Source organism: Gorilla gorilla, chromosome 16 (genome assembly GCF_029281585.2).
Source record: "Gorilla gorilla gorilla isolate KB3781 chromosome 16, NHGRI_mGorGor1-v2.1_pri, whole genome shotgun sequence".
In the NCBI taxonomy this organism is placed as follows: Eukaryota; Metazoa; Chordata; class Mammalia; order Primates; family Hominidae; genus Gorilla; species Gorilla gorilla.
The window spans coordinates 102,158,805-102,173,416 of NC_073240.2; the positions used below are offsets into that span (position 1 = coordinate 102,158,805).

A 14,612-nucleotide genomic window follows, 5' to 3' on the forward strand; every position below is an offset into this window, starting at 1 on the left:
CTCTGATTTTCTAACACACCCGGTCCCTGAGTCAGTCATGCAGCCGCAGGTGGAGAACTGTTGCCACCTGTGGGTTTTGCCAGGAATCAATTCAAGAACCCGTGGATTCAGGGCCCAAAGCCGCCTTCAGTGCCCCTGGACTGAACTTCAAGTGTTCACTCAAGGAACATGTCACAGCTGGAATTTTTATTGACATTTTCCACCACGGACGTCTTGAAAATGAGGGAAATTAAGGAGACTCCCCCCCTCCCATAAGAGTGTAAATCTTTGTGTTTCAACTCCACTGTTACACTAGACGGGAACTGGTTCCCACACAGCATTCGTAAGAGGAGAGCTGGATCCCGGGAGGTTAGACCCTGGACGTGGTATTTTGGGGCCCATAAAAGGATGAGTCCCTGCCAAGGGCTTTCTGGGGCAGGTATTTCAGAGGCGTCTTCCTTGAGATTGTTATGTGCCGTGATGGCATAAAGCTCAGCTCCTTAAACATCCCTGTGACAAGAGGTCCTGGGGAACCCGGAAGGTATTTTGGCAGGCCAGGCACCATCCTGCCGGCTTATAATTATGTCTACTATTGAATCAATTACAAGCTCCCTTCAAAATCACCTTTAAATGTTCAAGCCTTAGTTCTTCCATTTCCTTTTCTTTGCTATGTCACAAACTGTGGTGAATATTGTGTCATTCCTTCCCCTGGTCGTTATTATGGAAACGTTCTAGGGTGTCTTCCTTGGTAGAAAACCCAGCTCCAAGAGGTAGGAGCACAGTCTTACAAAGTGCCTGCAGATATCCTTCAGGATAACTCTCAGAAAAGTTACCTAAAGGTTTCGTGTTCTGTGCATCTATGGGTTACTCCAAGGCTCTCTGGCTGGGTTTCTTGGAAACCCTGATGACAACAAGACATCTTAAACACAACATATATTTTTTGTTATTATTTTTTATTTTTGTTTCATTTTAATCCTTCCCTTCAGTCTTCAATGGTAATGCAGCTGAAGCAATGTTTGGACGTTCTTTCTTCTCTAATCATCATTTTTCAGGCACGTGTGTGCTCTGGGCATATGAAAAACATGTAAAGAGAAGGAAATGCTTGTTCACAGCATGCATTTCCATTCAGTCATGCCTCTCATTGCCATTCTTGCAATTAATCATAGATTTTCGGGCCAGTGCAACCAATACTGAAGTTCAAAAGTATCGAAGAAGTGATAAAAAGAGCAAATAGCACTGACTATGGACTCACAGCAGCCGTGTTCACAAAAAATCTCGACAAAGCCCTGAAGCTGGCTTCTGCCTTAGAGTCTGGAACGGTCTGGTGAGTTGACTGTGTGTGTATTTCAGCTCTCCTGAGTTGCTTCTTGCTAAGTTCATTATTCTTCTATTAATTGAGAGTTTCTCATTGTTTACATTGTATATTACGTACCAAGCCCTATCTCAGTGCTTCCTTCCATCCTCATGACCATCTTCTGAGGTAGCTGCCATTATGTCTCCACTTCATAGATGAGAAAATTGAGGCACAGAGAGATGAAGTGACTTGCCCAGGGTCACACAGCTAGCAGATGGCCGAGAGGGCTCCAGTGCCTGTGCCTGTGACCCCTGTGCTGTACTGCCCCTCCCACTTTATTTTCCATTCTGATTCTAAAAGCAGTTCATGCCCATCTGCAAAATGTGGATACTAGTCTGTGCCTCATCAGCAATTCTGCAGATTATGTTTTGTGATCCCCATTTTAAAGATTAATGAATTGAGGCTCAGAGAGGTTGAGCAATAAGCCCAGAATCATATAACCAGGAAGCAGGAGAACTTTCGGGTCAGTTCTGTCTCATTTCAAAGCTAATTCTTATTCCTCTACACCCTGATTTTTCTTTTTCTTTCTTTCTTTCTTTTTTTTTTTTTTTTTTGAGATGGAGTCTCGCTCTTTCCCCCAGGCAGGAGTGCAGTGGCACACTCTCAGCTCACTGCAACCTCCACCTCCCAGGTTCAAGCAATTCTCCTGCCTCAGCCTCCCCAGTAGCTGGGACTACAGGTACATGCCACCACGCACAGCTAATTTTTGTATTTTTAGTAGAGATGGGGTTTCACCATGTTGGTCAGGCTAGTCTTGAACTCCTGACCTCAGGTGATCCATCCATCTCAGCCTCCCGAAGTGCTGGGATTACAGGCATAAGTCATCATGCCTGGCCCTCTCTTCTTTTTTCTCCCCTTATCATTTCATTCCTATCCCAATGAAACACACTCTGTACTTGAGGATTTCCAAATTTCAGTTGCTGATGGGAAGAATGAGAAGACAAAAGTTGAGAGCACCCTGTGTTTTCATCAAGGAAGCTTTGGCAAAAGACTATTTATTAGGCAATGCCCTGCACTGGGGGCTCAGTGGCTGCAGTGCCAGGAGCCAGGGGGTCTTCTCCAGATGACTCTGAGCTTTTTTCCATTCTTTTCTAGGATCAACTGCTACAACGCCCTCTATGCACAGGCTCCATTTGGTGGCTTTAAAATGTCAGGAAATGGCAGAGAACTGTAAGTGTTTCCATCATTCTGAGCCTGCCGTGGGCTGAACACTAGATCCACTAGCTTTGCAGGCAGTGACACAGGCTCCAATCTGCTGACACCCCGTCCCCCCCACACCGCCGCTCTGTCTGGGCCAGCTGTGTCCCTCTAGGGTTGGTGGGGACCCATCCCTTCCTCTCTCCAGCCCACCGCCCCCACCCTTCCCACTTACATCCTCAGCCTGCCCCCCTCCAGGCCTCAGCTTTTGTGTCTGCCCAGCACCCGTCATGCTGGGGACATTCAGTGGATATTTGACAGAAGCTCCCTGGACGGGGACACAGGCAGAACTGAAAAAGTGTACTTTTGCCAGATGTGGGGTGTCATTATTCACACAACTCCCCACTCATAGCAGTGAAGACAGGTAAGGCTGACCCAGGTAAGGCTCCTACCTGCTGGGTCCTTTTTCTGAGCCTAGCGGGGGCCTCCTCCCAGGAGGCCTATGACAACACCTCCTGCTGGGCCTCTGCGGCCCTCTCAGTATATGCAAGCCTACTGCAAATCCGTCCACATGCGTGTGCAAACCCACTGCAAACCCCTCCACGGGTGTGCAAACCCACTGCAAACCCTCCACACGTGTATGTAAACCCACTGCAAACCCCTCCACTGTGTGTGAAAACCCCTCCACGTGTGTGCAAACCCACTGCAAACCCTCCAGGTGTGCATGTAAACACACTGCAAACTCCTCCACTGTGTGTGCAAACCCACTGCAAACCTCTTCGTGTGTGTGCAAACCCACTGCAAACCCCTCTGTGTGTGTAAACCCACTGTAAGCTCCTCCGTGCGTGTGCAAACCCACTGCAAACCCCTCCATATGTGTGTGCAAACTCCTCCGTGTGTGTAAACCCACTGCAAACTCCTCAGTGTGTGTGCAAACCCACTGCAAACCCCTCTACTGTGTGTTCAAACCCACTGCAAACCCTTCCACTGTGTGTGCAAACCCACTGCAAACCCCTCCACTGTGTGCAAACCCACTGCAAACCCCTCCTTGTGTGTGTAAACCCACAGTAATCCCCTCCACATGTGTGTGCAGACCCCTCTGTGTGTGTGCAAACCCACTGCAAACCCTTCCACGTGTGTGTGTAAACCCACTGTAAACCCCTCTGTTTGTGTGCAAACCCACTGCAAACCCCTCCACATGTGTGTGCAAACCCCTCCGTGTGTGTGTGTAAACCCACTGCAAACCCCTCAGTGTGTGTGCAAACCCCTCCACTGTGTGTGCAAACCTGCTGCAAACCCCTCCACTGTGTGTGCAAACCCCTCCACACTTCCTTTTTTGTCCTGCCTGCTGGGAAAATGAGTTCCCTAGGTTTAGATTAATGGGTGGAACTTCCTGCGTCTGGCCCAGGCCCAGAGCCGGCTAGAGCAACCCGGGAGTGGAGATGAGTGGTTTCCAGCCGGACACTGTCTTCTCTCCCCAGCCCAGGATTTTATTAGCCTGCGTGGACAAACATTTTGTAGGATCAGTGTTCCCAAGGAACCATCTGTGACAACACCCCAGGTTCCTGGGACATCTCTAGGGACCCAAACTCTTCCTTTTATTTCACTAGTCTGTCCTATTTATATACAAATGTACTCCCTTGTTTGCACTTCTTCCAGCGGGGAAAGACTCAAACGCTTCCCCTCACCTTGGGCCTTGGTTGGGGCCTTTTTGTGCCTTTCTTTTGAGATTCTTAAAGATGCTATGAAGGGATGGGCCTGGCTTCCATCCCCGAACAGATGTTCTTGACCAGTCTATGTGGAATTGGGGTCCTGTCCCCCTCCCACCCCAGTCCTGCTTTGTAGCCCATCCCAGACTCTCAGCAAATACCCCAAGGCGTCTGCACTTGTGAGTGAAGCCTGTCCATTAGCCTTCCCCCTTATCCCTATGGCTGGCTTCGCCTTCAGCGGACATCAGTAATTCTTGGCCATGAAACCCCTTTGCAGAAATTGCATTTCCTCCCTCTAGTGGCCTGTTTGCATTTGAGTTCTGTGAGCCCCTGCTTCATCACTTCTTACACCTGCCCCTCCAGGGACAGGCAGCCAGGGCTGGGGTCACCAGGGTCCCCTCTTGGGCCCTCCAACAGCAACAGTACTGGCAACAGCTGGGATTTGCTGAGCACAGACTGCAGCAGGCTCAGTTGAGCTCTCTGTGCCTGTTCCTTCATACCATCCTCACGCCCATCCATGAGATGGGTCCAGCAGTTTTCAGATGAGAAAATGGCACAGGAAGCTGGTAAGTGACAGTCAGAAATGAATGCTGGCAGCTTAGTCCTTGGACCCACCGCAGTGCAGGACCTTGCTCAACAGGGGTCACCCTTGTCCGCCACCTGTTCATGAGGCCACCCAGGGTTTGCGTGGTCATTTGTCTCCTTTCATCTGCTGCCTTCAACCAGCTGGGTCATTAGGGCTGGGGAACCCAGACCCCACACAGTCCTCCTCCCAGAGGCCAGACACAGCCTCACGCCACAGCAAGGACTCCAGTCCCCGAAGCAAATGTCCCTGGGTGTAGAAGCTGCAGGGCCCCCAATCCCTGGTGTGTACTGCTTTGCACTGGTGATTCACCCTCATTGCAACCTTCCCTCTTGCCACCCTAACAGTGCTTTTGGCTCCTTAACACCCCCTCACCTGGCACAGAGCAGGGCTTGGTGAGGACTCACTGGACACAGCCCATGTGTCCTCCTGCCAGTTAGCCTCCGTCGGGACTTTTTTGAATGTCTGTTTTTTAGACCCTTGGCCTATATTTTCTCAAGGCTTTTGATAAAATATTTAAAAATAATTCACAAGGAGCCTAGAAACTGCCTGGAAAACCAATTTCTGTCTTCAGTTGTCTCTAATTAATGTCTTCATGTTGCAAGAAGTTCCCCTTTTTTAATGCTGGAGCATCGTGCGGGGGATTCCATGGTTTTCCCCGTCCCCGGCCACCTGGACTGGGCTGGCTTCTGGCCACCCACCCACGGGCCCCTCCGGGAGCTGTTTCTGTGCGGGTCTCAGGATGGAGCCTGAAATTCCTCTTCCTCCTGGGAGCCTTTCTTCTGAATAAAAATGATACAGTAACCAAAAAATCTACGCAATAGAGATATGGAAAGTCAAGGCTTCCCTCCCTGACCTTCAGTCCCATTTGTTAGAGGTAAATGTTGTTCCGTCATTCATTTGCTCATTCATTCTTTTGTTCACTTGGCAAATATTTCTTGAGCATCTTTGATTCACCAGGCATGATGCTAGGCTCTGAGCATACTGCAGTGAACAACACAGCCACCAGTCCCTGTGCCTCCTGACATTCTGGTGAGGTTTAATAGGAGTAAGGCTGGGCTCATGGATAGCTTTGAACTGCAAAGTGGTTGAGACTGGCTGAGAATCCATTGAGGAGATGTCCCACTGGGTTGAATAAGAGCAGCAAGAATTTGAACCAGGACAGCAACTTCAGAAATGAAAGAATGAGAGGAGCTCTGTATTGATTCTTAAAGGAATGCTGTGCTGTAATCCTACTGCATGTGTTAGTTATGTGTTAATTCAATCTGATTTCATCACTTTGTTTGCGTTTCTTTACTAACTGGAGAAATAATTATTGGCTTTGAATGTTTACAATGCAACATTGTATTCTCACTTTTAGAGTGTATTGTGCCTTTTATTTGCATACAATGGATTTATATATGTGTGTTCTTTTCTGTTTTCAAATGAAATGGGAGCAAGCTACATTTCATTATTGATGCTGGGTTTTGGATATCCTTCCATTCTTTTTATTGATGATCTCCTATGAGGAACTTTTGTGTATTTCCAAGGGGTTCTGCTGTTACAAACCATGCTGATGTACTTCCTTGTGCATACAAGTGGAAGTATACACTTGTGGGAGATTGTTTTCAGAATAAATTACTAAAATTGAGTAATCTGCCACATGAAAAATGGGCTCACCACTGTTTTGGTTACATTTCTTTAATCATGATGGCATTGAGCACCATTTTCACACTTATTGGTAATTCATATTTCTTTTTCTGCAAACTAACTATTCCTGTCCTTTGTTGATTTTTCCATTTGGGTATTTGTGTTTTTCTTGTTGGTTTGCAAGAGCTCTTTGTATATTAAGGAAAATCACACTCTGATTTTCACACAGTGTTGTAAATTTTTTTTCTAGTTTGTCATTTGGGAGTTTTTAATGGAGTCTCTGCTCTACAAAAATAGAATTTAGCATTCTGTTTATGGCTTTTATATTTTGTGTTTTATTTAGGAAAGATTATAAAATAATTCACTTATTTTCATGGGTTCTGGAACTATTTGTTTTAGGAAATGACCTAAAAATCTCAATGGCACCTACCATTCATTTTCTGCCTAACATGTAGTAGGGGCTCTACATGATTATCTGTAATTGTTATAATTACAAGGAGGTCATGGTATTCCTATTTGATAGTTGATGAAGTTGAGGCTCAGGGAAGGCAAAGAACTTACCTAAGCAACATAGTTCTAAGCCAGTGGTTCTCCAACTTGAGTATGCATCAGAATCACTTGGAGGACTTGTTAAAATATAGATATCTGGGCCCCACCATAGAGTTTCTGATTCAGTAAGTTTATTAGTCTTTTATTGCTCCTGCAAGAAGTTACCATCACATCAGTGGCTTAAATAACATAAATCTATTATCTTATAGTTCTGTAGGATAAAAATCTGACACAGGTCTCCCTGAGCTAAAATCAAGGGCTTCATTCCTTTTTGGAGGTTCTCAGGAGAGAATCTGCTTCCTTGCCTTTTCCATCCTCTAGAGGCTGCTTGCATTCCTAGGCTGGTGGCCCCATCCTCCATCTTCAAAGCCAGCACTGCTGCTCTCTGCACCTGTTTCTATAATCTCATTTTGCTCTGCCTCTCTTCTTCTGCCAGTTTTGGGGACCCTTGTGATTACACTGGGTCTGCCTGGATGATCCAGGATAGTCTCCCTGTTTTAAAGTCAATTGATTAGTAACTTGAATTCCATCTGCAACATTAATTCTTCACTCTGTAGCCCAACATATTCACAGGTTTGGGGGATCCAATTTTGGATACCTTTGGGGAGATCCTTATTCTGCCTACGATAGTAGGGCTGGGGGAGGCCTGAGAATCTACATTTCTAGCAAGTTCAGAGGTGAGGCTGATGCTGCTGGTCTGGGGACCACACTTTGAGAACCATTGATCTAAGGGAGGAGATGGGATTCTGTCACAGGTCTTTTTAACTACAGAGACTCCAGTGGCCACCTCTACCTTCATCTCTTCCTAAACAAGCACACATTTTTCTTCACCTGATGGCAGATCAAGCGCTTAGAGGGATTTAAATCTCTCCAAAGCTGCCTCTTGGGTCTTGGAAGGGAAGCTACCCTGAAGACGGCCCATGGTGCCAGGGAAGGATCACCTGAGCCCTGCAAGATTTAAAGAAAGGAACTATACCAAGGATGTGAACCCAAAGGCTGCGGCCTCCCCGTGTCCAGTCTGTGCTAACGTCTGCTTCCCTCACGCCCCCTAGGCTGGCCTCACTGTCTGACAGCTGGTCCCCAGCTGTGCACTCTGAGGCCAGCTTCAGGCCCTTGGTGTTCTTCCCTCTGGTCCTCTGGCCACATCCCCAGCCAATAGCTTTGGGCCTCTGCCTCTTCTGTCTCCTCTTCAAGCAGCTCCCAATTGCCATCTAAAAGTTATCAACCCAGTGTAATTTCTGCTCCTCCCTCGTTCACACACACCCCACCGTCCACCAGGCCCTCTGGTTTCGCTCTCTGTTGCCACCCCAGGGAATTCACCTCTTTACTTTTTTTACATCCCCTTCATTCTCTAAAGGGAAACCCTTAGTCCCGGCCATTTCAAAAGCATCACACACAAGAAGACCTTGATATTTACGTTTAAGTCACATATGCAGCCGCTGACACTTACTAGTGCTGTTATAGTCCTGGCTATTATTCCATGAGGTCGTCACATTTTAACCTTTTGCATAAGCCTCCAATGGCCTGATGGAATGATGAAGCCTCAGAACAGTTTCTACACAATGGCTAAGGGACGTACCCATTTTGAATTTTCCTCTTTTCTGTGATCACAGAGGTGAATACGCTTTGGCCGAATACACAGAAGTGAAAACTGTCACCATCAAACTTGGCGACAAGAACCCCTGAAGGAAAGGCGGGGCTCCTTCCTCAAACATCGGACAGCGGAATGTGGCAGATGAAATGTGCTGGAGAAAAAAAAATGACATTTCTGACCTTCCCAGGACACATTCTTCTGGAGGCTTTACATCTACTGGAGTTGAATGATTGCTGTTTTCCTCTCACTCTCCTGTTTATTCACCAAACTGGGGATGCCTATAGGTTGTCTGTGAAATCGCAGTCCTGCCTGGGGAGGGAGCTGTTGGCCATTTCTGTTTTTCCCTTTAAACCAGATCCTGGAGACAGTGAGATACTCAGGGCGTTGTTAACAGGGAGTGGCATTTGAAGTGTCCAGCAGTTGCTTGAAATGCTTTGCCGAATCTGACTCCAGTAAGAATGTGGGAAACCCCACTGTGTGTTCTGCAAGCAGGGCTCTTGTGCCTGTGGCCTCCTCAGGGTGGACCTGCTTACAGAGCAAGCCACGCCTCTTTCCGAGGTAAAGGTGGGACCATTCCTTGGGAAAGGATTCACAGTAAGGTTTTTTGGTTTTTTTTTTTTTTTTTTTTTTTTAAAAAAGGATTTCACAGTGAGAAAGTTTTGGTTAGTGCATACCGTGGAAGGGCGCCAGGGTCTTTGTGGATTGCATGTTGACATTGACCGTGAGATTCAGCTTCAAACCAATACTGCCTTTGGAATATGACAGAATCAATAGCCCAGAGAGCTTAGTCAAAAACGATATCACGGTCTACCTTAACCAAGGCACTTTCTTAAGCAGAAAATATTGTTGATGTTACCTTTGCTGCTAAAGATCCAATCTTCTAATGCCACAACAGCATAGCAAATCCTAGGATAATTCACCTCCTCATTTGACAAATCAGAGCTGCAATTCGCTTTAACAAATTATGCATTTCTATCACATTCACTAACAGCTTATGATAAGTCTGTGTAGTCTTCCTTTTCTCCAGTTCTGTTACCCAATTTAGATTAGTAAAGCGTACACAACTGGAAAGACTGCTGTTATAACACAGCCTTGTTATTTTTAAGTCCTATTTTGATATTAATTTCTGATTAGTTAGTAAATAACACCTGGATTCTATGGAGGACCTCGGTCTTCATCCAAGTGGCCTGAGTATTTCACTGGCAGGTTGTGAATTTTTCTTTTCCTCTTTAGGGATCCAAATGATGATGTGCAATTTCATGTTTTAACTTGGGAAACTGAAAGTGTTCCCATATAGCTTCAAAAACAAAAACAAATGTGTTATTCGGATACTTTTATGGTTACTAACTAGCACTTTCCTAATTGGGAAAGTAGTGCTTAAGTTTGCAAATTAAGTTGGGGACGGCAATAATAAAATGAGGGCCCGTATCAGAACCAGTGTGTGTATAACGAAAACCACGTATAAAATGGGCCTATCACCCCTGTCAGAGATATAAATTACCACATTTGCCTTCCCTTCATCAGCTAACACTTATCACTTATACTACCAATAACTTGTTAAATCAGGATTTGGCTTCATACACTGAATTTTCAGTATTTTATCTCAAGTAGCTATAGACACTAACCTTGATAGTGATACGTTAGAGGGTTCCTATTCTTTCATTGTACCATAATGTCTTTAATATGAAATGCTACATTATTTATAATTGGTATAGTTATTGTATCTTTTTATAGTTGTAAGTACAGAGAGGTGGTATATTTAACCTTCTGTAATATACTGTATTTAGAAATGGAAATATATATAGTGTTAGGTTTCACTTCTTTTAAGGTTTACCCCTGTGGTGTGGTTTAAAAATCTATAGGCCTGGGAATTCCGATCCTAGCTGCAGATCGTATTCCACAATGCGAGAATGATAAAATAAAGTTGAATATTTGAGAAACATTATGCTTTTTCATTTAAAGACCGAAGTCATTTGAATTCGATGGCAGGCCTTTCTCTTTCTGAGACCTGTACGAAATGGCTGATATTAAAGCAGGATCAATAATGTAAGCATAAAATTACATTTGTTCAGTCAGTCGGGCCCAGTGCTTTGCCTGAGTGTGAGACCCATTTCTGTGGGCTTGGGGGTTGACCAGGCAAGGAGCTGGGCCTCAGAGGTTCCATGTCATAGCTGGCTGAGTTTCAGCTGTCATCTAAGCTGCCTGAGTCTCCTTTTATCATAAAGTAGTGATGATGTCAGTGTGGGAAATGGTGGGGAGGACTGCATGAGGATTGACAGACAGCATTGTGCCGCTGACGGTGAGCACAAGTGTCTGTTTTTGTCACCTCTTCCTCTAGAGAAATCTAGAGGATCTAGAGAAAGGATCCATTTGGGTTTTACTGACCTCAAGTTTCTAAAGCTTCTAACCAAGAAGCCTCAATCACCACGTTGTGAGCTGACGCTGCCATTGGTTCAAGATCATTGCTGGTACTGGGGTATGTCCTCCAAGCTCATCCCTTGCATCTGATGTGGAAAGCCCAGATCATTTTGACATGGGTGGCAAAGCACCACCACTTTAACAAAAAACTTAAGGGAGGCTGGGATCAGATCTCTCGTAACATATGCACTTATGTTAAGAGAATTTAGACACATTATTTAGAGACATCCCATTTCTCAATCCAAATGTGAGCAGGAAACTATAGGAGAAGGATATTTTCCCTCATTTGGTGTCCCAGAACATGACTCCCTGAAGGGAGCCATTCTGGGGACAATTGGAGGGTGTGGTATGCGTGTGCACACATGCATTTGTGTGCCTGGTGTGCGTGTGGGGGTTGGCACCTCTCTAGAAGTGGACCCTTTGGGATGTCCTAGCTTCTCCTGCTGGTGGATGAAGCCTTTCTAATGGCTTTGCTCCTTGCTCCTAGGCATGAGCTTGAAGGGGGATAATGAAGGGCGTTTAGGAAGTTGCTCAAGGAAGACTGTCCGAGGAAACTGCGTATTGGGCTGAAGAAGGACAACCGGAAAACACTGAAGGAGCGCTCAGCCACTGCACCTTCAAAAAGGCAGAAAAGTCAGTTCAGGGAGGTGCCTTCCAGCTACCCCACCCGCCTCAGGAGGGGTCATTGCAACCTAGGGTGCTGAGAATCCGGGTGGGATTACCAGCAAAAGCTAGAGAACCATGGGTCAGCGACCCTTACGAAGAAGTGGAAAGGAATCTTAACTTACCTGCAACAACCTTCCTATGCGAAGCTGTGGCTAACGCATGGCTAATGGCTAGAATTAAATGCTGGGAATATAACGAGCTCAGCACAGGTTATCCGCGTGTCAGATGTTCCTGCTGTCTTCTACAGTGGGGACATTTCCTAGCCTATTCCCAGGCTCATTTAGAAGGGGAGTGGAGGTGCCCCATCTTCACCTGCCGCGTCCCCTCCAGCGTCTGCCCGGTCCCGGGGCCTGCGCTCCCTCGCGGTGGCGCCAGGTGGCGAGGCTGCGCGCCCTGGAGGAGCTGCACCGCCGTCGCGGGGCTCTCTCAGCACTGGGGACACCACGCCCTGCAAATTGTTGGGAACTTGTCGGTGGCAATCACACTGCTGGCTCCTGCGAACTGGTGTGAGGCCCTCAGGGGTGAGAACAGGATTGCAGAACTGCGCTCACCCTTTTGGAAAGTCGTCCAGTGGCAGAAGTAGCCTCCCAGGAGCAGAGCGAAGCTGCTCAGTGGTCCCCTCTCCAACCAGGGACCCAAGAAGCCGCTCAAGGGAACACGGCCCCGCGGCGTCCGGGAGGTCCTGCAGGAGCCCTGCAGCTGCCGGGGTTCTGTGAAATGGCAGTGAGGGTGGGGGAGATGTGCGCTAAGTCCTGGGAATGTGCGAGTCATAACTTTCCAGGAGAGGAGCCTAGGGCGCGGGTCCCGCAGGGCGTGGAACCCTCTGCTCTTCCTGAGCAGGCCTTGTCCCTGGGTCGACGCGTGGAGCTCCGTGTGAGGCCCGCCTGCAGCGTGGACGCAGATCTTTTTTATGGTCTGCGTTTCTGTATTAGCCTCAGCAGCCTGGTGACACCTTTATAAAAGGTTGAAACACGATAAATTGCCAATATTCCACGTTTTATGTATTGCCCCCAAAGCCGACAATTAACAATGATTCACCGAACAGCAAATTCTTTGCACACATCCATAACTGAATCGGTAAAATCCATGTGTTGGAGGATATGCAAATTGCACATCGTTAACGCTTTAGAACGACACATTTCTGTATTGCCCTGTAAAGAGCTCTACACAAAGGAATATTCCCTGTCTAATTTTTACGGCCGGAGTGTGTGGGCCACATGCAAGCTGGGGGCTCATCCGCTGATTCTGCTGCCCCTGGAGCAGAGGGATAGCGAAAGCGGGGCTGAGCGCAGCACGGACCAATCTCATCGCCGCGCTTGCCCCGCGTGGAGGGACCCGGGTGCCCGAACCTGAAGGAGGACCCGGTGCCAGAAGGGCCCGCGGACCCCGGCGTCTCCCGGGGCATTGAGCGCGATCGCCTGCGTTTTAGGGCCAGGGAAACTGAGGCGGCCACCGAGGGGACGCCTCGCGACCGTTCCTGGGAGAGCTGGCGGCGGCCTTGCTCTGCGAGCTCTGCGCGCCGCCCGCCCTCCCCGCCCGCCCGCCGGCCTCAGGATTGAGGAAGTGCGTCTGGGCCCGGCCCCGGCGCGCGGCCCGAGGCGCGGGGGGCAGACGGCGGTGGGACGGCCAGGCCCCGGCCCGCCAGTGTGTCCGCCCGGCCCCGCGTCCCGGAGCGCCCGCACCCGGCCCCGCCGCCGCCTCAGGTAAGCGCTGCTCCTGCCCGCGCCCCCCGGGGGCCTGGCTGCCTCCCAGGGGCCCGGGGAACCCAGAGCCCGCGCCCGGCGCCCGCGGGGAGCCTCGGCCTCTGCCTGCCCGTGGGCCTGCGCTCCAGGCGGCCGCGTGGTCGGGCATGGGGGGCCGTTGCGCAGGGGCCGCGGCCCGAGGGGCGCGGAGGGCGTGTGGGGCGACCCCGGTCTCACGTCCCCGCTGCCTCCCGCCGCGCCCGGAGCCCAGCCAGCCTGTGGGAGGGGAGCGCGTGGGGCCCGAACAGGGAACCCCGAAACCCCGTACGGGACAGGGTCGGGAAAGCTGGGAAGCGGAGGCAAGAAACACAAGTCGGGAGATACACCAGGGGGTCCATAGGCTTCCTCTGCCTTTGGAGCAAACCCAGTCCTTTAGCGGGGAGCGGGCGGAGTGTGAGCGCGCGGGTGTGCCCGTGCCGGGGTGTTGGCAAGAGACCGCCCGGGAGCCTCTCGCTGGTCCGGGGCTTCCTGGGGTTGCGGGGTGGCCCAGCGAGGCTTCAGCCTCCTCGATGTCTGGGTTATGCTTCTTGCCCGGGTAGTCTCTGGCTGGTGCAGATACAACTGCTCTGTCTACCGTGGTCTCTGCAACCTACAGGGGACCTTCCTGGCAGGCAGGGACGCGGGAAGGAAGCCTAGGAAGGCCGGGGTCAGCGAGGAGACGTTGGTGGAGAATTTGAGAACTCTGTGGCCATCTCAACCTACCCCTTCACGGTTTGAGGCCACGACGTTTTTCTCCCACAAACACTTCCCCTGCAACAGGTAGAGAAACAGGGGCATATAGCTTTCAGCAGACCTCTCACCGTGTACACTAATTATAGAGTTTGCCAGTCACTCATAGGGTATCAAAATGCCCAGACATTAAAGGGATAGCTAGAACATGCACAATTCTGGAAAATGTTAACATTAAACGCCTTTTATGATTTGATTTTCTTCATCTTTGCCTATGTCCTGAAAGAGAAAATAATATAACAAACTAACCTCACACCTAATTTGTTCCTAAAGGAGGTTTTGCGGTCAGCCAAACCTTTCCCTCTCCCAAAAGTCGATGTCTCTGGCAGTGACCTCGCAGTCAACTCGGATGCTCAGATAAAAAACATTCAGTCTGTTGAATCTATGTCTAAAATGTGTCCCGATCTGTCCCCTTTTTCTTATGCCCCCACCCCGCACCCCGCCCCTTGTCCAGGGCACCAGCATCTCTTTACTGTAGGATTTCAGTTCCCCCTTCCTCCATTCTCTATATAGCAGCGTGCGT

At 48.9% G+C, this 14,612-nt stretch overlaps 2 protein-coding genes across 3 annotated transcripts in view; both read left to right on the top strand.

Annotated features, from left to right (window-relative positions):
* ALDH1A3 (aldehyde dehydrogenase 1 family member A3) overlaps positions 1-10,474 on the top strand; it is a 36,687-nt gene extending 26,213 nt beyond the window's left edge. For both annotated transcript variants that reach the window (XM_004056835.5, XM_063698884.1), the window contains 3 exons: positions 1,146-1,303; positions 2,429-2,503; positions 8,554-10,474. In XM_004056835.5, coding sequence (XP_004056883.2) covers positions 1,146-1,303; positions 2,429-2,503; positions 8,554-8,626 — 306 coding nt within the window. In that variant the 3' untranslated portion in view covers positions 8,627-10,474. The remainder of the gene's footprint in view (positions 1-1,145; positions 1,304-2,428; positions 2,504-8,553) is intronic.
* A 2,333-nt stretch (positions 10,475-12,807) lies between these two features.
* Positions 12,808-14,612, top strand: part of LRRK1 (leucine rich repeat kinase 1) — a 151,884-nt gene continuing 150,079 nt past the window's right edge. The window contains exon 1 of the mRNA XM_019011009.4: positions 12,808-13,321. The gene's annotated coding sequence lies outside the window, so the exon portion shown is untranslated. The remainder of the gene's footprint in view (positions 13,322-14,612) is intronic.